The sequence below is a fragment of the Panthera uncia genome, chromosome B4 (genome assembly GCF_023721935.1).
Source record: "Panthera uncia isolate 11264 chromosome B4, Puncia_PCG_1.0, whole genome shotgun sequence".
NCBI classification, from domain to species: domain Eukaryota; kingdom Metazoa; phylum Chordata; class Mammalia; order Carnivora; family Felidae; genus Panthera; species Panthera uncia.
This window is the reverse complement of record NC_064809.1, coordinates 59143245-59165691: the sequence shown is the minus strand read 5'-3', so window position 1 is coordinate 59165691 and position 22447 is coordinate 59143245. Positions and strand designations below refer to the sequence as shown.

Genomic DNA, 22447 nt, shown 5'->3' with positions numbered 1-22447 from the left:
TTTTTTAGTGTACAGTTCTGTGGTATTAAGTAAATTCAAATTTACCTTGGTTTTTGTCTCCAAAAATAAAACACAGTAAATATGTAAAAAGATGGTATTAAAACATGCATAAGGTAAATAAACATCAAATTCAAGAGAGTGATCAGGGGAGAAATGGGGTAGAAGGGAAAAGGGAGAACTAGAAAGGGGTTTAAGTTTTATCTAGAATGTTTTATTTATCTTCAAAAAAAAACCCAAATATGGCAAAATGTTAACATTTGACTGAACTGATAAGTATATAGGTGTTTCTTATGATTTACTAGACTTTTACATATTCTTTCAAAACTTTTTATTTTGACCATATAATAGGCTTACAGAGACGTTGCAAACACAGTATCCATACATCACCCCAACCCACTCCCTCGAATATCAACATCTTGTGCAACCAGCACAATGATCAGACCAGGAGATTAACCTTGATATAATACAATACTATTTAACTAAACTAAAGAAGATATTGAAATCACTTTACTTTTTCCATTAATGTCCTTTTCCTATTCTACAATAGCATGTGCACTAGTAGTTATTTCTCCTTAGTGTTCTGTAGTCTTTGACGGTCTTTCAGTCTTTCCTGGTCTTTTATGGCCTTCACACTTGTCAGCTATTTTGATGAATGTCTCACAATTGGGGTTTGCCTGATACTGTCTCATTAGTAGGCTGAGACCATGCATTATGGACAAGACTATCACAGAAGTGATGCGATGCTGTGTCCCTGTGTATTATATTAGTCTGTGATAACTTTTCATATTGTTAAAATATTTCATAATTTCAAAAGATAAAAAATATGCAGCTATATTAGTTTCTCCAGAGAAACAGGACCACTAGTAAATATGTGTGTGTGTGTATGTGTGTACACGAACACACATACACACACACACAGGTTTATTATAAGGAACGGGCTCATGCATTTATGGAGACTGAGAAGTTCCAAGATGTGCCATCTGAAAGCCAGAGAGCCAGTGGTTTAGTTCCAGTCCAAGGTCAGAGGCCTGAGAACCAGGGAAGATGACAGTATAAGTTCCAGTCTGAGTCCAAAGGCAGGGGAAGACCAAAGTTCCAGTTCAAAGACAGGCAGAGAGAGCAAATTCTCCCTTAGTTTTTTGTTCTCTTCAGGCCTCTAAAAGATTTGTTGGGGCACCTGGGTGGCTCAGTCGGTTAAGTATTCTGACTCCTGATTTCAGCTCAGGTCATGATCTTATGGTACATGGGTTCGAGCCCCATGTCAGGCTCTATGCTGACAGCACAGAGCCTGCTTGAGATTCTCTTTTTCTCTCTGCCCCTCCCCCATGTGTGTATGTGTGCACTCTCTCTCAAAATAAATAAACTGTAAATAGGTAGGCAGATAGGTAGATAGGTAGATAAATAAAAGACTGGTTGATGGCTACCCACACTGGAGAGGGTAATTTGCCAAATATTAATCTCCTTTAGAAATGTTGGGAAAATAAGTGAAGTTATGCACCATAAGATGGCCTACGGGACTAATATAAACTCTAGTTTCTAGCTTAGAGACCCCTCTTCCAGGTTCTTCTTTCCACCCTGCTTGCTGTGTACACAAAATTACTACTAATGCAGAATGCGGAAGTAACAGACTATAAATTGTCCCCCATGCTTGTGCTCAGGTCTCAGATCTTTGGAGAAACGGTCTCCTCTGAGCCCGCCAGTGTTAAATAAATCTCCGATCCACCAAGATCTCTGAGTGCCGCTTGGTTTTTCTGCCAGCGTTCCAGCCTGGTTCCTGTGTTCCTTCACAAACACACCCAGAAAAATACTTAATCAAATATCAGCATACCTACTGTGGTTCAGTCTAGATAACACACAAAATTAACCCTACTAGTAGCTTAACTTCTAAATTAGAAACTTCCTACTGTGTATATCTAGGTTCCAAATCCTATCAAGCCAAATGGATTTTAGGAAGTGCTCCAATTTTTAAAGTTACCGTTATCACTAGCTTCAGGCCTTAAGCATTGTAAATTCATGACATACTATCATTTTTAAAAATCTCAGGGGGTTTTATCATGGATGATTTTACTTAGGAGAAAAGGCAACGATTAGCCAGCTTACACTACCTAGATTAACTGTGATCCAACAGAAGCAAGACCAGCAAGTCAAATTAAGGCCTTAAAGAAATTAACACAAGTTAATGAGAACCAATAATCTCCTGATCTCTTACTAGAGGTGAAAGCTAGGTTATCATTTAGAATTGACTACACTGCCCATCATAACATCCTAAACATGTTATGACATGCCATTGCTTCTATGTATCATGCTTAAAAAATATATCTGGAAGAATTATATATATCAAGCTATTAACAGTGACTGCCCTTTTTTCTGGCGCGAGAGAGAAGGTGAGTTTCAGAGACTTTCACTATCTGAGTTGTATATTAAAATGAAATACATATATATGTATATGCACACATGGTTGACCCTTGAACATGGGTTTGAACCTCACAGGTCTACTTACACATGGATTTTTTTTTTTTTCAATACAATACAATCTCTATTAGGGCTATTAGTATTTGATCTTTGAGGAATCAAAAGTTATACTGAGGGGTACCTGGGTGGCTAAGTCGGAAGCGTTCGACTTCGGCTCAGGTTATGATCTTGCAGTTTGTGAGTTCGAGCCCCGCGTCGGGCTCTGTGCTGACAGCTCAGAGCCTGGAACCTGCTTCAGATTCTGTGTCTCCTCCTCTCTTTTCCCTTCCCATGCTCATGCTCTCTCAATAATAAACCAACATTAAAAAAATTGTTTTTTAAAGTTATACTGAGATTTCCAACTGTGTTCGGGGAACGGGGGGGGGGGGGGGGGGGGGGTTGGCAACCTAACTCCTGTATTGTTCAAGTGTCAACTGGTACATATGTACGTACGTACGTACGTGTGTGTGTGTGCGTGTGTATCAAGAGAGAAAAATGGCTGGGGCACCTGGGTGGCGCAGTCGGTTAAGCGTCCGACTTCAGCCAGGTCACGATCTCGCGGTCCGTGAGTTCGAGCCCCGCGTCAGGCTCTGGGCTGATGGCTCGGAACCTGGAGCCTGTTTCCGATTCTGTGTCTCCCTCTCTCTCTGCCCCTCCCCCGTTCATGCTCTGTCTCTCTCTGTCCCAAAAATAAATAAAAAACGTTGAAAAAAAAATTAAAAAAAAAAAAAGAGAAAAATGGTACAAATAAATTTTCAAGTTTTCTCTGAGGCTTCCCGCATTTGAAACTCTTTTACCTTCAGGATCACTGTAAATTTTGGTGGTTTAGGCAGGGAAATACTTTTTTCCACCTAAATGTTTATATATATTTCAAAGTGTTCCATTTCCATGGGTAACGGTACCATGTTCAGCTATTCCCTTACCTTCACTCCAACTTCACGTAAAGAAAGCTCCTCACAAATTCTTTCCTAGGTTCCCAGTGCTCTGAGAGGCAATCACAAGTTTTTATAAAAAGCTAGAGCACAGGGATCCAGGTCTCATTATGCCAAAGAGGAAGTGAATACTTAATTTAAATCTTCTAGCCCACCCCAAATGTGGATGCCATTGTTGGGGCCAGTCCCACGTACCACACACACCTCTTGCATATCTTTTAGAACACACTGCCCCACTCAGAATAGTTTCTTTCAAAGAAACAGGACATGGGTTTGCTTTGGGGCTGGATCAACTCTCCTAAGAATCTTCCAGGGAGGAGAGAGGCGGTCATCCCCCTGAGAGACAAGAGTATATAGAGGGTAAAAGTATTGGCTTTAGAGCCAGACTGTGTACGTTTAAATTCGGGTTCTAGGGTTTACGATCTTGGAACGTGTAGCAAGTTATGTAATTGCTGATGCCTTGGTTCCTTCATCTGTAAAATGGAGCAAATAATGGCACTTAACTGATTGGGTTGCTGTGAGAGTTAAATACTTGTAAAGTGCTTAGAACAGGACCTACCATGTAGTAGAAACTCATTAAATGCTAGAGAGTCTGCAGGTTCTGATTCCACCCCACTCCCCAGGGTTTAATCTAGGTCCTCAACCACTCATCAGAATTGCGGCCATTTTCCAGCTGTAGGGTAAGAATATACAGTTTCTCCCCAACTCCGACTCCTGAAACAGAGTTGCCTAAAGCAATCTTTTTTAACAGAACCTAAAATTTAAGCCAGTACAACAGTGAAAAACTTGAGTCACAGCAAGCTTTAAGTGTAATCTTGTTAAATGGAAACAAAGACAGAAAAATATTTGGAAAAGATCCTAAGCAACTGATAGATTCCAATGAGTTGAGGTTCTTTTAAGTCGACCTGTGTTTCTTGGCTTTTTTTCCTGTGCGTGCACGTGTGTGTGTTTAAATCCATGACTCTTTTTTGACAAGTATAAAAACCTTATGGTTTCTTAAAATGCTATTTAAAACTTGAAATTTTTAAAAAAATGGACCAAAAGCGAATCTAATCAGTGTTAACTTAAGAATATACTTGTTCAGGGGCCTGGGTGGCTCAGTCCGTTGAGCGTCTGACTTTGGCTCAGGTCATGATCTCACAGTTCAAGGGTTTGAGCCCTGCACTGGGCTTTGTACTGACAGCTCGGAGCCTGGAGCCTGCTCGGATTCTGTGTGTCTCCCTCTCCTTGCCCTTTCCCCCACTCGCGCGCTGTTTCTCTCTCCCTCTCTCTCAAAAATAAACAAACATTAAAAAAATTAAAAAAAAAAAAAAAAGGAACATACTTGTTCAGTGGTGCTTGGGTGGCTCAGTCAGTTAAGTGTCCAACTTCAGCTCACATCATGATCTCACAGCTCGTGGGTTCGAGCCCTGCATCAGGCTCAACTCAGAGCCTGGCGCCTGCTTCGAAGACATTCTGTGTCTCCCTCTTTCTCTACCCCTCCCACACTTGTGCTCTCTTTCAAAAATAAACAAACTTGAAAAAAAAAAAAGAGCATACTTGTTCAAAGTACACATGTACTTTACCTCTAAGAAACTCTGAGTAGGTACCCTATTCCCTTCCTGAAAATCACTGAACGGACCTGAAAGCAGTATCGTATGGCCTCCTAGTTTAGATCAGACTGGGGTTGCTATAACTCATTTGCCAAGATGATTTTGCTCATAGAAAATTTTTTTTGGTTTAGTCCATGCAACCAAGAGCCTTTAATCCTACATGATGCACATCTGTCCTCCAAATTGCACATTTGGTAACAATGAAAGATTTACTACTTCTAACTATGAATTACCCACCGAGAACACTATAGCAGTGAGAGCAAAGTGACCAGACTCGATCACTGTGGAGCTATGATCTGATCAATTCTCAAACAACTTCATGACGCCATTGGAAAGGGAAGAGTTCACAATAGTGGTTAAGGGAAGAGCAGCCTGGGAGATGAGAGGGCTTGGTCAACAGAAAGGATGCTGCTTCCAATTCCAGAAGGACCAGGATACCCATGTAACTGGAGGCAGTTAACAGAACTGGACAAAGATCCAGCTAACAGACTGGCATTAAAAAATATAGACTTAATCTTACAATAAGGCAAACACCTAGCTGGGAAACTCAAAGAAGAAAATGGAGGTCCTCAGCATTGCATTCCTACAAACTTCTTTAAATGTACTTTCACTTTCCTCCTTGTAATCTCATGGGATAACAGTGAGGGTGTAACAACCTACCCCTGTGCCCAAGCCATGAATCCCATCTTTACTCTCTCCAAAAGTAGCAGCCAATCTCTTTTATTTTAAAAGTCTCCCCCTGTATTTATTCCTTATCCCTTTTTTATTTGGGAAGTGGGGGCAGAAACTAACCTGACTCTGCTTCCTTTCTACTTTCTCAGACTTAAAAAAAAAAATTTTTTTTTAATGTTTATTTTTGAGAGAGAGAGAGAAAGAGATCGCATGAGCAGGGGAGGGGCAGAGAGAGAGGGAGACACAGAATCTGAAGCAGGGTCCAGGCCCTGAGCTGTCAGCACAGAGCCCGAAGTAGGGCTCAAACTCACAAACCCTGAGATGCTTAACTGACTGACCCAGGTGCCCCTCAGACATTTCTAAAATATAGTCTGTATTCACTGTTCTCACTTCCTTTCTGCTCATTCGTTCCTCAACCCAGTACAAACCTACTGATCCCATTCTCATGAAAGCCAACCAATAACATCTACCCTGCCAAGTCCACTGGAAGTTTTGTTTTAATCATGCCAAGTATTTCAATATATTTTGAATTACCTGGAAGAATGCCTGATAATTGAATACCACCACCCTAAGTACAGCCTTACAGGAAAAAAAATCCCAGTTCCCTAACAGGGGTTGAAGGCCTTCCATGATCTCACTGACTCCCCTTCACCTCATCATACTTGATCTCCCCACACAGTCGGCTGTTTGTCAGCCAGGTGTCATTGCTCAAGCTGTCCCCTCTCTCTGGAAGGCCCTCTCGCTGGACCCCTACCCCTTTTAACCCCACTAACTTCTACTCCCCCATAAATGCTCAGATCAGAAGTAATCTCCTCCTGGAGTCCTTTCCTGATACCCCTACCCAATCTCACCCTGGCTGCATGAGGCACCTCCTCTTATTCTCCCACATTATTTTTAAGTCCTGTTGCTACACTTACCATTCTGTCCTATAACAGGTGGTTTATGTCCGTCTCACCAAATAGGTTCTCAACTCCCTTAAGACAGGAACCATCTTACACACCCACATGGCAAGAAGGAAGGAACCGCCATCACTTTTGTCCCTCTGCCCTCAGGAGGGATCCTCTTCAGATTAGGATGGTATGAGCACAGAATAGTTTGGAAGCAAGGAGACAGCCCTTGTGGATTTCTATCCCTTTTTTTTTCTCTTTCCACATTTCTGACTATAACTTAGGTCCTTGTGTTGCCATAGTAACCAACAGTCTCAGAACACAGACTTTTGGCAGTTGGACCTGTAGCCTCTGACAGTTGGGATCTGAGGATTTTTAACATCCCCAGTTTATGGCTCAGGAATTGGCAGCGCCTTTTTCATGTGGGCAGCCACGAGAGGAGGGCATGACAAGAGCGTGTGTACGTGTGTGTGTGTATGCGCGCACGTGTGTGCGACCACGTAATTCTTCCACCCCCACTTACCTACCAGGGGCATCACAAAAAAAACTGGGCTAAAAAGTGCCAACAGATGGTGGGAGGATGGGCATCTCAATGGCTATAACCTTTCTGGAAAGCAATTTGATATCAACTATCAGGAAGCTTTAATATGTGTGTGATCTTTGGTCCAATAAATCCACACAAATATATAGACAGAGAGACACAAAGATTTATTGACAAAAGGGTTTACTGAAGATCTATTTATTAAAACAACAATCACCTAATGATCAATAAGAAAGTGGTTAAAAATGACAGAATAGCCATATATATGTTTACTCTAGGGTATGCTATAAAACAATCTCACTTTCAACAGCTGATGTGGCATCCATTTAGATATGTGTATGTGTGTATGCATATGTACAAATACACATGTACACATACATGTACAGATAAAGAAAAGGAAGTCCACCAAAATGTTTTCAGTGATGGTTATCAATATCTCTAGACAGTAGGATCATAAGCATATTTAATTTCACCTTTATGCTTTTCTGTGTTTTTCAAATTTTATACAATGATCATTTTTTCTTTTATAATTCAAGTTCTTTCAACTGTAGCAAGACAGAAGATGAGCGGTATCAGGTGGAAAGGCTTAGTAAAAAGTGTTGTGACACAAAGAAAGAAATTTTTTAAGGGAAGGGGCGGCCTTTTTTGCCCTTCATTAAAGAAGACCAAAAAAAGGATGAACTTCTACCAGAATGGGATAGTCACAAGTAGAAAAAGGAATGAATAATGCTATTGCTCAACCATCAGAACTTCCCTCTTCTTCTCCCCTAATCCCACCTATTTTTTTTTTTCCTTTCTTTAGAAGATTCCTGAGGTGACACCTGAGATTTGAGCCCTTGAACTCCATGGCACACTCATCCTCTAGCAATGATGGAACTGACTCTACAGACTGCAGCTCTGAATCAAACCTGAGCCTCTCTGTGGGCTATTTCCCCTGTGAAGACACCTCCTACAAGAAAACCATCTCCCGTGAAGACGTGTCTTCCAAGGGTCCTTCAATCTTTGTCCCTCCTATCCAAGGGACATGGAGAACTGAAAGTACAGGCAGACTCCTGAGGAGACAAGACCAAATTCAGGACGACCCAAAGCAGTTTTGCAAACTAAGCATCACCCTGGCCTGGGACATTGATGTGGGTTCTAACAATTCAGATTCCATAGTTAATTGGGACATAAATGGAGTCAACTGGTGGGTAGACAAGTACCCTGAAGAGAACACACAACTGACTCTCAGCAAACTGGACGGTCTTGTGCAAAAGCTTGAGAAACTTCTGGAAAATCAGAAAGATGATGATGATGGCTCTGCATTCCCTGAATCTGCTCAGGAGGAAGATTTCCAATTGTTCAGCAGCTCCCCTCCAGATAGAGCTCAGGTCAGTCATCAAGAACATGATACTTGCCAAGACTTGCCCAACCCCTGCCAACGCAGAGGTACCATGCAGTTTCCACAGATTCCTCTAAGACTTCAGGAACACGAACTTACTGAGGTGAGCACAGAGATGCCCCATAGGCAAGAAGGGAACAGACCTGGTTGGGGTTGGGGGTACCAGTTTGGAACACATGGAGTATTACTACCTGCTTTGAAGCAGGCCCACACCCCCTTGGTGTCTGACAGGCCAGGAGAGGGAGGGAGAAGGCTAACAGCAAGGAAAGGGGTCAGGGTGGAGCTGAAGGGGAAATACCGAGGAGCACTGAAGGACAAAAGAGGGTAGGAAAGTTAAAAAAAAAAAAAAAAAAAACTAACAAAGATGACCACCCAAAATATATGTGTGTGTTTAATTATTAATGAGGATTTAAACTTTGCATTTACATGGGGGGGCCTGGGTGGCTCAGTCAGTTAAGCGTCTGACTTTGGTTCAGGTCATGATCTCATAATTCCTGGGTTCAAGCCCTGAGTTGGGCTCCTGCTGACAGCTCAGAGCCTGCTAAGCCTCAGAGGCTGCTTCAGATTCTGTGTCTCTCTCTCTGCCCCTCCCCTGTGAGGGCTGTCTCTCAAAAATGAATAAATGTTAAAAACAAAAACAAAAACAAAACACTTTGCCTTTACAGTTGGATTATTTTTGATAGAAGGATTTCAATTCCATGAATGGGTACATATCGGCCCCACTGTTGTCCAGATTATATGTCTTTAACTCATTCATTGTCTTGGCAGATGACAAACCAGGCAACTCACAGCCAAAGGACAAGCACTCTAGACACCTCCTCAGTCTCATCGGGTCAGCCAGAGAAGCCAGAGAAGGAGGGTGCTCATGCCAGCACACAGGCCATCTCCTGTGTGAACCTGAGGTGGGTTTTCCACTGGCTGAGGGAGCAAATCCTCTCCTCACTTCTCGGGAGACAACACCCGGAGGAGGCCACTGAGCACCCCCATCAGCGGGCACGAAAGAAAAGACTCTCTCACAGAGGCAAGAGAATCCAACCCCAAGATTCCCTCGAATTAGGACACCCTCTATTGCCAGATAACCTCTATTCTACAATCTCCAAGAGTTAATTGTTTTCCAGTAAACACATGTTCTTATTAGTCATGTCTTCCTCTTCCAGCTCACCATGTTGACTCAGGCTGATGTTGTCTAGAAGACTGAGATATATTCTCTGTGAATTTTAAGTAGTATTACCCTTCCTAACTTGAAGGCATTCTTTTTCTCTCCTCTGCCCCCCATCCTTACTCTATTTTTACCCTCTTTTATTTTTATATATTTTAACCTTTTTAAATATTAAGCCAAATGCCCATTTTCAGGAGGCAACACTATAACCCATCAGATTCCCAAGACGGTAGTGTGGTTTGGGTTGAACTTCAAGGGCTTGAGCAAATGGCAGAGGATACTTAGTCACTCAGGAAACAGATTTCAATTGGAAGTGTTTCAGGATTTCTGATGGCAGGTGTGATGTTCCCCGGGGACCTGACTGGTTCTAGACTGTGCTGTGTTGGCTAGAGTAAGTGTCCCACTCAGGAGGAATCAGAGAATTGGGAGTGCTACTTAGCCAGTCTAGGTCTACCCTGCTTCACTCATAAGATGAGAAAGATAGTAATATGTACCTCACAGGGTTGTTGTGAGAACTGAGGAGATAAGGCAAGCACTTAATACATAATTTTGCTGTAGCTGCTGATATTCATTCTCCAGAGGATCTCCCCAGAAACCTCAATCCAAGGGACATCCAAGAATGAGAGCTTAAGAGTAATTCTCATTGAAATATTTCCCACACAGAAGCAATACTTACCAAAAGGTATGGGTTTTAGCAGATCTTGATTCAACCAAGTCCTCTCCCAGCCCATTCCCCACCATACCTTCTGCAATGGCTTTGCAATTGTCATTCAACTTTCCTCTGAATTTCAACTTCTTTAAGGAAAGCTGTGCTCACCTCTCACCCTTTTGTCCTGACCTCTCCCTGTTACTGTTATCAATTTGCTTCCCCAGGACCACTACCTCCTCCTTATTCACTCACAGATTTACCCAAGAACCCTCAAATTCCTCCCTTCCCTCAATTGTAATTCCCTTTTTGCCTTCCTCCTTCTCCTTCTCCCTTCCTTCCACAAATATTTAGCACGTAGAAGGTCCAAGTACTTTTCTAACTTATAAAAACAATCCTTGGGCTCAGTGAGCTTATTATTTAAGAGATAAAGCCATGCAAACATGACTATAAAAAGATTACGGGTGATACGTTTTGTCTGTATGAAGTACCCATTGAATACTAAAAAATAATTAAATGTGAAGAGGTGGATTTTAAACGGTTTCATATATAAGGTTGCTTCAGTTACAAATGTGGTTAGTTTAAGGTGGAGGACATTTTTTTTTTTAATGTTTATTTACTTGTTTTGAGAGATAGAGAGCAAGCAGGGAAGGGGCAGAGAGAGAGGGAGAGAAAGAATCCCAAGCAAGCTCCAAGCTGTCAGCACAGAGCCCGACGCAGGGCTTGAACCCACGAACTGTGAGATCATGACCTGAGCCAAAACCAAGAGTCGGACAGTTAATAAGGTGGAGGACTTTACACTGCTGGATAAACTGGTGTAGTGTTAAAGTGTGCAGTTGAGGCTGGTCATGTGTGAGAGACACTGGGGATGATATTGCCTAAGGAATGACAGCACAACGGGAGGGAAGAAATCAAACAACAGCAATATATGCTCAGCAATATATGTTCACAGTCACATCCTGAGTTTCTTCACAGGCAGACTCCTCACTTTATCCACTTCTCTGTTCTCTGAGAACATCTTCCCATCTGAGTAGCTCACTCAAACACGCTGCTCCACCTCCACTCGCTCTTTGACTTCACCATGACTTTGGGTACCATTACTGCACCCGTCCATGATTTTCATTCTCTTCCTTCCAGATCCCCCTGTGTACCTCCTTCCCAAACTGCAGCATACACACCACATCTAGTAGCATTCACAATGTGTTACCCTTTCCAGATCTTCTTTTAATCTATTCTCACCACATTCCCCAAAGGAACACCTGTACTTTTCATCGGGGCCAACACACAAAACCCTGGGGTTACCTTCGTCATTCCCTGGAGAATGTCCCCCATTGCCTTTTCAAGTTCCCCCACTATCTGGGGAATTTGCCCTTAAAGATGCTGCTCTCAGGTTACTATAGCCAAGAACGACCCTGGCAGGTGCAGTTGACCGTGCCCTTCCTTAAGCTGGGCCCCAGTCCCCATCCTGCCACCCTCACACCATGACTTGTACTTTTCAGCTCTCTTCATCCAACTAGTTTACCTACAGACCAACTTCTTGGTTCCTTTTTACTATACAGTGTCTGGTACACAGTGGTCTGTCTCAATAACATTTTTTAAATGATTTGAATATAACTTATTTCTTTAAACTTGTTCCTATACAATTTTTTTGAAAAGTGAAATATAACAGCTTAGAGTTGCTATTCTTTAAGTTAAAAGTTAGGGCAAGCTGGGGCGCCTGGGTGGCTCTGTCGGTTAAGCATCTGACTTCAGCTCAGGTCATGATCTTGCGGTTCGTGAGTTCGAGCCCCACGTCAGGCTCTGTGCTGACAGCTCGGAGCCTGGAGCCTGCTTCCGATTCTGTGTCTCTATCTCTCTCAGTCCCTCCCCCACTCATCTCTGTCTGTGTGCATGTGTGTCTCTCTCTCAAAAAAATAAACATTAAAAAAAAAAAAGAAAACAGTTTAAAAAAAAAAGTTACAGCAAGCAGGGTTAAGAGCAGGAATGAGAGTAGAAAGCGGGAGACAGGAAGAAAATGGCAATCCATGAAAGGCCAAGAGAAGTGGTGACCTACAGACTGAGAAATCTAAGACCAGAGGGATTCAGTAATTAATCTGAAATGTTAATTCAACAAATACACATGGAGCCCTAATGTTGCTTTAGACTAGATGTATGATACGCCTAAAAGATGACCTCTCCTACCATCGTGGCATTCGTAATCAGGGCTCTGTTATTTTAACTTTCTCTAGTAATTAAGTCAAGCTCCAAGAAAAGCTCAAACAACATGAGCTACCTCAAAAGACTGCCCACAGTGAATAAGAAGCCCTGTTCATTAGCAAGACATCTTACATATTTGTGCTTAATTCTTGGTGTTCTATAAACCTGCTTGACAGGTATGAACCTATCTCTAAAATTCAAACAATGTATTTTATAAGCTTTTGTAACAAATATTCTTTGTAAAGAATTCGAATTCTAAATATTCTTTGGCGTTATCATACAACATCTCAGAGACCAAGTCCAAGTGTTTAAAAACAGGAAATATTTCAACACCTCCTCATTCATCATCGTGTCAAATATGCTGTGAAGCTATTGGCTACATGCCAAACTGTGATCAGGTTATTGGCTTTATGTCACATACGTGGAGCTGGGGCTTTAGGAGGCCCACTTATACATCAAAAGGACCTAGAGCAAAATGGAAGTGGTCATACAAAGATACAATCTTTGCTATAACCTCAAGCTAGAATGATTGCACTTATCAGACACATGCTAATCTACTTAACCAATACATTTTGGGATCCCATTATCTCAAAATGAAAACAATTCTTTCAAGTGAACTACTCAACCTTGAAACCCATAAAGCTCAGTTTAACTTAAATATTCATATTCTACAATCTATAACATCATAATGAGCCAGAATACAGGGAAAGCTTATCAAGCAAACGTCGATGGTATTCCGCTCCCTCCACACACAGAATCAGATAGACTAATGTAAAATTGTATACATCATCCCATGTCAATTTCGTACTTAGCAGGATCCCCTTGAGAGAAAAGTGTGTGTACCATACCAGCAAAACAAGGGTAAAACCATCTTATCCAGATTTAAAGAACAGAATATTAAAGTTCATGGCTCCAGAGGACACACAGGTCTACATCTACCTGGTTACAAAAACAGTGGCCCAAATCCTCTTAACAAAAAAAAGGAAAAATGGAACAAATTCTACATGAATTCACAAGACTGTCTGGTAAGGTTTGTACCCCAATAGTTAAGAACGATTTTGTTTAGGCAGGAGGCTTAAACAAACTGCTTCAAAAATAAGTCTTTTCATTATGAGTGACAAGTAGAAGAAATTCTATTCCATGCAGTGGGCTCTCTAATTTCAAGATGGATGGGGAGGCTTTACGTTGCACTTCATGGAGTCCGTCTTTTCCTGCTACCCCCTCAGACCCCAACAAAGAGAACAACACCCTGCTTTCAAAAGTGAAATAAGATCCTCATCAGATAACACCAAACCACTGAGTGAGCCAGTCATGAGTGTGTGGGTACAAAAGCCTTAGGGTAAATTCCCAAAAGGATTATAAACCTAGATCAAGAAATCCCCTTACTAAACAATTTGTTTACTATTCCACCTTTCCAAGGAATTTCATGGTTTTGATGCCCTTTGGATATCAATCTAATATGCTTGAAGTATTTCATCAGGAAATACTTGTGAGGCATTTTCAAATGGGAGGGCAGACATCAAATATCTACTCAGGTTGTGGCTGTTGAATGAAAATTCATCTCATTATTACTGAATTCTCTTAGTCTAGAAGGAAATCAGAATGACAATTTAACTTCATTCTTCCTTACCTGCATCAATAAAGATTATTTTAAGTGCGAATCTCCAAAACTAAAGAGATCCCTCCCTCCTCATAGAACTTACCCATGCACTCAACACAAAGGAAAACACTGGACACATTCATTGTTAATACAGGTTTGGAGAGTCGTTTTTATGCTCCCCTCTCATCAACTCCACTACCATCTGTCTTTGGGGCCTAGATTCTCCCCATACAGGGATGGGGATGAAAAGGAGAATTTTTCTCCAGTAAAGTAATCAACAATTCAGTTAGTACTCTACTGAAACCACCATGGTAATGATTGATTCACATAAGAATCAAAAATGAATGCTAGCACTGGTTGGGACAAGCACCGGGTGTTGCATGCAAGTGCCAAATCACTAAATTGTACACCTAAAACTAATGTTACACTGTACGTTAACTGGAATTTAAATAAGAACTTTAAAAAAATGCTAAAACCATTGGGTGAACGACCACTGGGGAATAAAACGTGCACACGCTCTCCGAGAACTACCCAGCAGAGTACTAGCTGTCAAGGGAATTAGGTACCCTTCCAATGGAGAGAACCAGTGAACACCAGCTTAACCAAGTGATTAAATTTAGCCTAACCAACATCATGGGCCTTCTGAGAAGCACTGGACTGCTGCTAGCAATGTGTGTTTATCCTGAATCTAATCTGAGGACACCAACAGTCAGATGAATCCAGGACATAAGGCGTTCTTCTAGGCTGCCATCTTAGACTATTCAAACATATTAACATCGTGAAATACAAAATAAGAAGAAACAAAACAGGGAGACAAGACAGTTCAAAAAGGAGACCAAAGAGACATGATGACTGACTGCTATTCATAACCCTTCACTGAATCCTTGACCAAATTCTCAAATCTATGATAAAAGACATTTTTTAATAGTTGGAAAAATCTGAATATGGACTATATATCATTTTATCAGGGGTAATAAGAATATCGTGGCTGTGTAGAAGAATGTCCTTGATTCTTAGGAAATTAAAAGTAAAGTATTATGGTATCTGCAGCTTATTTTCAAATGGACCAGGAAAAAAAAAATAGAAATAGAAGATGAGAAAGCAAAGATGGGAAAAATATTACAAAAAATTCAAGTAGGGAATCCAGATCTCTTAAAGTATTACATGTGCTATACTTGTGTGATAAGAGTATCTTAAAGATGTACATAATTAAAGCATTAAAATCTTTAAGCAAAACTTAGGTATTGATTTCTCAAATAATATCAGCTAGGCAATTCTTGAATCTGGATTCATTCATTCCTACTGGCACCTGCCTTTGGATTCACCATGGGCTGCAAGGAATTTTCAGTCTCATGGGTGAGTAAATATTCATCCCATAAGTCCTTCTAACTGTAAAAAATTGATCTAGTTGAAAACAGACTAATATCTAGGCATTTTTCAAAAACATTTCAGATTTCCAGAGTTTATTTAGCTTTTGTTGGAATTTAAATTTGTTTTAATGTTTAATTTAGAGAGAGAGAGAGAGAGAGAGAGAGAGAGAGCAAGCAGGGGAGGGGCAGAGAGAGAGGAGACACAGAATCCAAAGCAGGCTCCAGGCTCCAAGCTGTCAGCATAGAGCCTGATGCAATGTGGGGCTCGAACTCACAAGCTCACGACCTGAGCTGAAATCGGACACTTAACTGACACAGCCACCCTTAGCTGTGCCCTTAGCTTTTGTTGAAATTTAAAAGAATGATTTTTGCCCAATGGACAGCTAGCTCTCTTCTCTTTCATGTTATCCCAAGTTCCAGGGCCTGGAGAGCTCATGTTTACCTTCAAAAAAACAAAAAACAAAACTTGTTGGACATTTTCTGTTTTTCACAAACCAAGGAACAGCCTGACACTTTATAGTACTAATAATTCTTACAAATGGTTTCTGACATTTCCTTTTATTTTGAGCAGTGCGAGAGTGTTCTTTTTCCAATCTAAGAAGCAGCGTAAGCACACCATCACCATATGATGCATGGTACATACTGGGGATTCGTGAGGGCAAAATGGGGCGCTGCTCCAGTCTTTATTCACATCATTTGGTGTGCTCCAACTTACAGGATTAAAGCTAGAGATGTTTGTCTTAAACAAAGGTATACATTCATAGATATTAACACTCTGCAAATAATTGAGAAAAGTTCAGAGACTCCTTGAGTCCTACTCTTCAATCCCAGGTTCAAAACCCACATTCACAAATAAGATTTTCTGGCTTCAAATCTCAGGTCCACCTCTTATGTGCTATGGATCCTGGGAAGTTACTTAACCTCTCTGGGCTTTCCGTTTTATCTGTCAAAAGTGATCCTATCAGTACTAGCCTCAAAGTGTTGTGGTGAGGATTTAGAAAAAGCGCCTGGCACATGAGATCTGCTTACAAATTTTAGCTGTTGCTGGCTGCTGTCACATATTTCCTTTTTAAAATCTTCCTGTTAAAATTCTGCCACAGCTCCTTGTGCCTACAGAACAGAGTCCAAGCAAACTGTCATTAAATCCCTCTAAAATAAGATCCTGATGTACTTTTCCAGTCTTATCTTACAATGCTCTACACTCACCCATCCCGCTCCTTGCAGTACTTATCCCCTGTACTTTCTTGCCTCGGCGTCTTTGCTTATACTGTCCTCTCTCTTTGGAACCACCCTAATCGTGTTCCTCTGCCCTGCTACCTACCTACTCCCAAGTGCACCCTTTCCAGGTTCACGTTAAATTCAAGCTCTTCTATAGAAGTGAGCAGGCTAGAAATAACCTCACCCTTTTTTGTGCTACCACAGCACTACCTGTAATAAGTGTATGTTTTATCCTGTTTTACAGAAATGTGCTTTCATGTCCTTCCCTCCCACTAGACAAAAGCCCCTGTGTTCTGCTTATCTTTTCTTTTCATGCTCCAAAGCCCCTGGCCCTGTTTCTTGGACATAGTAGCTCCGTGATAAATATTTGGTGAAATGAATGGTTAATCTGCAGGAAATAACAGCAACAGATAATATCTGAAATTGCACGTTGTTTCCTCTCATATAAAATTTAACTAGCTTCTACTTTAATTAAATCTAGTTCCTGGATATTTATATTGGGGGCCAGGGAGCATGGTGTAGTGTAGATGTTTCCTGAGTGGAAAAGCTCAGTTTTACCCATCAGACAAAGCTAGTTAACAAGAGAACTGTCACATCTTTCTATTTGTCTGAGTACAAACTGATATTCTATCCTCTCTTTTTTACTTAAAACGATTTTTTTTAAGTCTTCGTATTTCCGAATCCTCCAGATAATGTCTAAATTCATTCACCCACTCAACTACATTTACGGAACATAACATGCTACAGGCTGAAAGGCTATGCACAAAGATGATTAGATAGACCTTTCCCTTAAAGAGCTCGTACTTGTAGGGGGGATGGGCATCTTGCCAGATACAGCACAGGGGAAGATCTGGGAGGAGCAGACAACATTGGCAACGACACTGTGCAAAAGCCAAAAGTCCTAAAGGGCATGCGTGGGAGACAGTGAAAAGTCTAGTTCCGCCGCCGAGCACAGGATGATGTCCTTCAGCGCAAGGGTAAGAGACAGAAGCTGGAAATGCAGGGATGGAGCCAGATCACTAAGGAGTTTTGAATTGTATCTTACAAGGAGAATGAAATTCTGAAGCAAGACACTGAGATGATTAAATCATGTTCTAGAAAGGCTTCTAATAACAGCAGTGTGGAAGGAGGACTGAAGAGGAGAGAAGTTGGTAGCAGGAATATGAGCAAAAAACCCAAGAAAGAAACTGCCAGTCAGGCTCCGTGGTGAAATGGAAGAAGGAATCAAATGCTGATTTAGCCCTTAAGTAGTCTTCTCAGTATGGTTGGCGGTACTCCTATTCCGCTCTCAGCCCAGCTGCAATATCCCCCATGCTACCCCAGCTCCTAGACTCTACTTCCTCTGACATTTAGTAAGCATTTACATGAGTTAATTTAATAAATGCAGGAGGCAGGAAGTCAGCTAAGCTGAAAAGCTGCATCAGATTCCAAAGGTGCCCTGAAGTAGACTGTCAGATAATACCAAGCAGATTTCTCCTCGCTCTTTCCTTCATTAGTTCGTTTTAGTACTCATTCACCCACTGGGGTTCCACTATGTGCTGGCCGTTATTACCTTTCATGTCAAGGACACGGGGATACACAAGCCATTGCTCCTTTTCTCTACATGTTCAAAGCCTGGCTATAGTGTTGTCACTTGTTCAACAATAGGAATCACCAATTGGGCAAGTTGTCCTTAACAGTCTTCATATTAGCAGACGCTGTTTAAAAATGTGTTCTGGATAGTGGTCACAGTACCAACTTGAAACTCATTTTTACCTTAAATGATTGGTTTGGTACACACTCTGTAGAGCTGGACTGAAAAGGGTTCCCGCCACAATAATTGGGATTACTTTTCTCATGTCACACAGTAGATATTGTGGATTTGCCCACTAACAAAAATGTATTTGTAAACCCCAAATCAGTACTCACGGTGTTTTCATGGGCATTCCTGGACAAGCACAGAGCAGTAAAAAATTTGAGTTGCCTGTGAACACAGTCCCAGCTGAAGGTGAATAAGGCAATGCTCTCCCTTCTTATTTCAGATCAGCATTCATACTACAAACAAGTGTTTATAGGGCTGAGGTGCTGTCTAGCGTTCCCAAGTGAAAGAGGCTGTGACGTGCCTTGCAGAGAAAAACGGACGTGTTAGATAAGCTTTGTTTAGGCATATGTTATAGCACTGTTGATTGCGAGTTCATTGTTAATGAATCAACAATATTAAACAGGTGCCTTAAAGAGATGAAGACTATACATTCATCAACTGAGAAAATGTGACAGAAGCTCACAGGAACCTAAACTTATATACCCACCAGGGCCAATGGCTCAGTATTTGCTAATTCAGTATTTGCGGTGACCTTATAGAATGTAACTACCACAAATAATGAGAATCGACTGTATCGTATTAAAGAGTGCAAAGAACCAAGCACACATAACACGTTGATTTTTTTCAGCTCTACCTTCTGAGGACCCAGGAGGACCCCCAAGTGAGGAAGCAGAAATCGCTTTCTGAATCCTACAACATTCCATTAGAATTACTCGGTATTTTCTATTCCTCTAAAATCACTCCACACAGACTCACAGAGAAGTGTTGCTGCTTGTGCTGGCTAACAAGGGGAGGAAAGAGAAAGGGTCAACAGGCCAGGAGGCACTGTGGGTCAACGCAAACAGGTGTTTTGACTGTCGCTCTGCTCTTCTTGGGACAAGTCTTATGTCTGAAGGCCCACTACTCCTTGAAGGCCACTTATTTCCTGCTTGATACTTCTTTTTTTCACTCTCCCAACAACACAGAAGGCTCCGTCTCTGGGTGCCAGGCTTCTGAAAAGGGGTGTTCTGTGCCAGACCTCAGTCAAGACCAATTCAGACTATGAAGAACCAAAAGGCCCACCTCTCTAAGCAAATAATCCATTCTTTAATTTCTAAAAATTTACAGACAGTAAGACCATTTAAATCTTACAAATCAGGAGCACCTGGGTGGCTCAGTCGGTTGAGGTTCCGACTTCAGCTCAGGTCATGATCTCACAGCTCATGAGTTCGAGCCCCTCATCACACTCCGTGCAGACAGCTCAGAGCCTAGAGCCTGCTTCAGATTCTGTCTGAAGATTCTGTCTCCCTCTCTCTCTCTGCCCCTTGCCTGCTCACACTCTGTCTCTGCCTCTCAAAAATAAATAAACATTGAAAAAATAAAATCTCACAAATCATCCAAAACTTTTGCAAATGCCCAGGATTCACGTTTCCCATTGTAAAGACTAATCTCCTCAAGCAGGAAACAACTTCTGGAAATTGGTGTACTGGAAACTAGCTTCCCTGCTCCAGGAATTCCTTGCATTAGAACCAGAAGCATTAATGGACAGAGTTCCATCCTGTGTCTCTCTCTACCCCCCAAGGTTGACATCAAGTTTATTTGTTAAACAAAACAGTCATCCAAGTTCAGACCTATTGAAAAGCTTCCAAGCAAGATGAGAGGCCACGGCCAGGAGGAGGAACAGCTAATCAGAAATCAAGGGCAGGAAAAGCTGGACCCAAAATAAATATAGTACAAAATGCCCAGAATAGCCCAGAAAGACAGCTGATGACCTTTTCTTCTAAAATCTCTTAATATCCCAGTATCAAATAGCCACGTACCTAAAACCAAGCACATAATGACTACCATGAAGGTAAGGAATAAAGTGAAAACAAATATAAAAATAAGAAAAGCTGATGGTACAGTGACAACTCATGTTTTGAAAGACAAACTAAAACACAGACGACAAATATAATTATTGCATGGTACTGAGGAGTCCGTCATTGGTGAGGGATTATACCGGAGTTTGAGGTAATAGCAAGTTGTTGAAGCTATCTCAAGCTCTGAGAGCTACCATAATTTCTTAAGAGACAGCATGTATTATTTTTTGCCTAAAGACTAAATGGGTCCTGCTACAGTGGCTGTAAATTACCACACCCCTAATTTAAGTCTCCTCTAGGTTGAACAAGCTCTGGGCTGTGATTCGTCAGGGGGAAGGCAGCATTTGGGTATTCCAGGAACACAGAACACACCCTGGGGACGCAACCTCATTTCTTTGATTATGATGCACAAAGCCTCCAGCTACTGCTAAATAACAGATTTAGGAACGACTGAAATCCCTTCTCCCACTTCCTTGCCCCCTAAGCCATGGAGAGCCTTGGCTAATTGAAACTCTGATGCCAGAACCATCCATTTCAAAAAATGCCATAATATTAAACCATAGATCCACTAAATGAGAGTCAAAATTCCCTTGGACCTTCTTCCTTCTTAAAAAACTGCTGAAACTATATGCCCAAAGTGCCGTCCGAAGTGCTAAGTTCTTCTAATTAAACAAACACATAGCACTTAAAAGCACCACCTGTCCAGTTATAGAGCCAATGCATGTGCACACACACACACACACACACCCTCCACATGATTTGGTTATTTATTTGCAAAATGTGTAAACATTTCCTTTCTCTCCAAGTTACACCCTTGCATATCTGTATTAAGGAGGGGAAAAAAAAATCAGTCACTGACTGCCAATTTCCTAACAGGGTAGGGAAAAAACAAAGCAACTGAGAATAAAGACTGCTAAGGCTTAGCAAATAGCTTCAAGCTACCCTCAAACTCCATTGCACCTCACACACAAAGGAAGCCTCTGCTTAAAGGAATAGTTCTAAAACCCCAACCACATCCCCCTTGGATTGTAAAGGAGATCCTAGATACTTGGTAGAAGAGGGAGAGATCACTAGAGGGGGAAAAAATGGAAATAAAAATCTTTTAATGGAAAGAAATTCATTTACATATTGTCTCAAGTTATAACAAACCAATAAAACACAAAACACATATGTGACACATGATTCCAAATAAGATTGCCAATCCCAAGCAGTATTTTGAGAATTACCCAGGAGGTAGAAAACATCAACCCCATATGATAAAGTGAACAAGACTACCAGGGTATGGAGAAAGAGAGCCCAAAGGGCCAGAGCTATGAGGGCTGCTTTTCTTTAGGGCCAACATCATCTCAGAGGCTACAAAATGCCTGTTCAGAAACCACTACATGACAAGGTGCAGCGATTATATAAGCAGCCTGAGTAATAAAGTGCACAGTCCCACGGCCTTCCTCAGCCTGAAGAAGACAGGGCAGTAACAAAGCCAGATGAGAGGCCCCACCTCATTCCTGTGCCTGGGTCCATCCAGCTTCCAAAGTGGCATAACCAGACAGCTTTCACCACCACCATCCCGTGACCTCAAGAACCATGAGCACAATGTAGAGAGAAGGGTGTTGCCTGGGCTCTGAGACAAATGATACTTCTTGTTTGCCAGTTGCCAGAACATCTAAATGCCGGAAAGTACAAACATCCCAAAGTTTTTGGTTTAATTCTTTCCTATATGCCCTCCTGCATCAGCTGCATGTAGATACCCCTGGGTATAAGAGGATCGAGGTGGGAACTTAAAAGTAATAATTAAGTAGGGGCACCTGGGTGGCTCAGTCGGATGAGTGTCCGACTCTTGATTTCAGCTCAGGTGTCAAGATCTCACAGTTCATGGGATCGACCCCCACATCGGGCTTGGCTCCAACAATGTGGAGCCTGCTTGGAATTCTCTCTCTCTCTCTCTCTCTCTCTCTCTCTCTCTCTCTCTCTCTCTCTCTCTCTCTCTCTCCCTCCCTCCCCCACTCACACTCTTGTCTCTCTCAAAATAAATAAATAAACTTAAAAAAATAAGTAATAACACTATTTGGTACTTATTTTATTAATTTAATTAATCCAATATTTAATTTCTATGACAATTATTCAATGTTTTTTAGTAAATATTTGCTTTGACATCAGGAACAACAA

The 22447-nt window shown here is 41.5% G+C and overlaps 2 protein-coding genes across 11 annotated transcripts in view; one reads left to right on the top strand and one right to left on the bottom strand.

The window, feature by feature from the left end:
* Positions 1–22447, bottom strand: part of PPFIBP1 (PPFIA binding protein 1) — a 172094-nt gene that overhangs the window by 89261 nt on the left and 60386 nt on the right. The window lies entirely within an intron of this gene.
* CB4H12orf71 (chromosome B4 C12orf71 homolog) lies at positions 7316–9593 on the top strand. Its single transcript, XM_049627217.1, has 2 exons — positions 7316–8559; positions 9225–9593. The coding sequence occupies exons 1-2, from the start codon at positions 7921–7923 to the stop codon at positions 9561–9563; spliced, it is 978 nt and encodes a 325-aa protein (XP_049483174.1). The 5' UTR covers positions 7316–7920; the 3' UTR covers positions 9564–9593.

Excerpts from the sequence above, each read along its gene's own strand:
- CB4H12orf71 (XM_049627217.1), top strand. The coding sequence starts at position 7,921 with ATGGCACACTCATCCTCTAGCAATGATGGAACTGACTCTACAGACTGC. Across the intron at positions 8,560-9,224 it reads AGGAACACGAACTTACTGAG|ATGACAAACCAGGCAACTCA; the intron begins GTGAGCACAGAG and ends TTGTCTTGGCAG.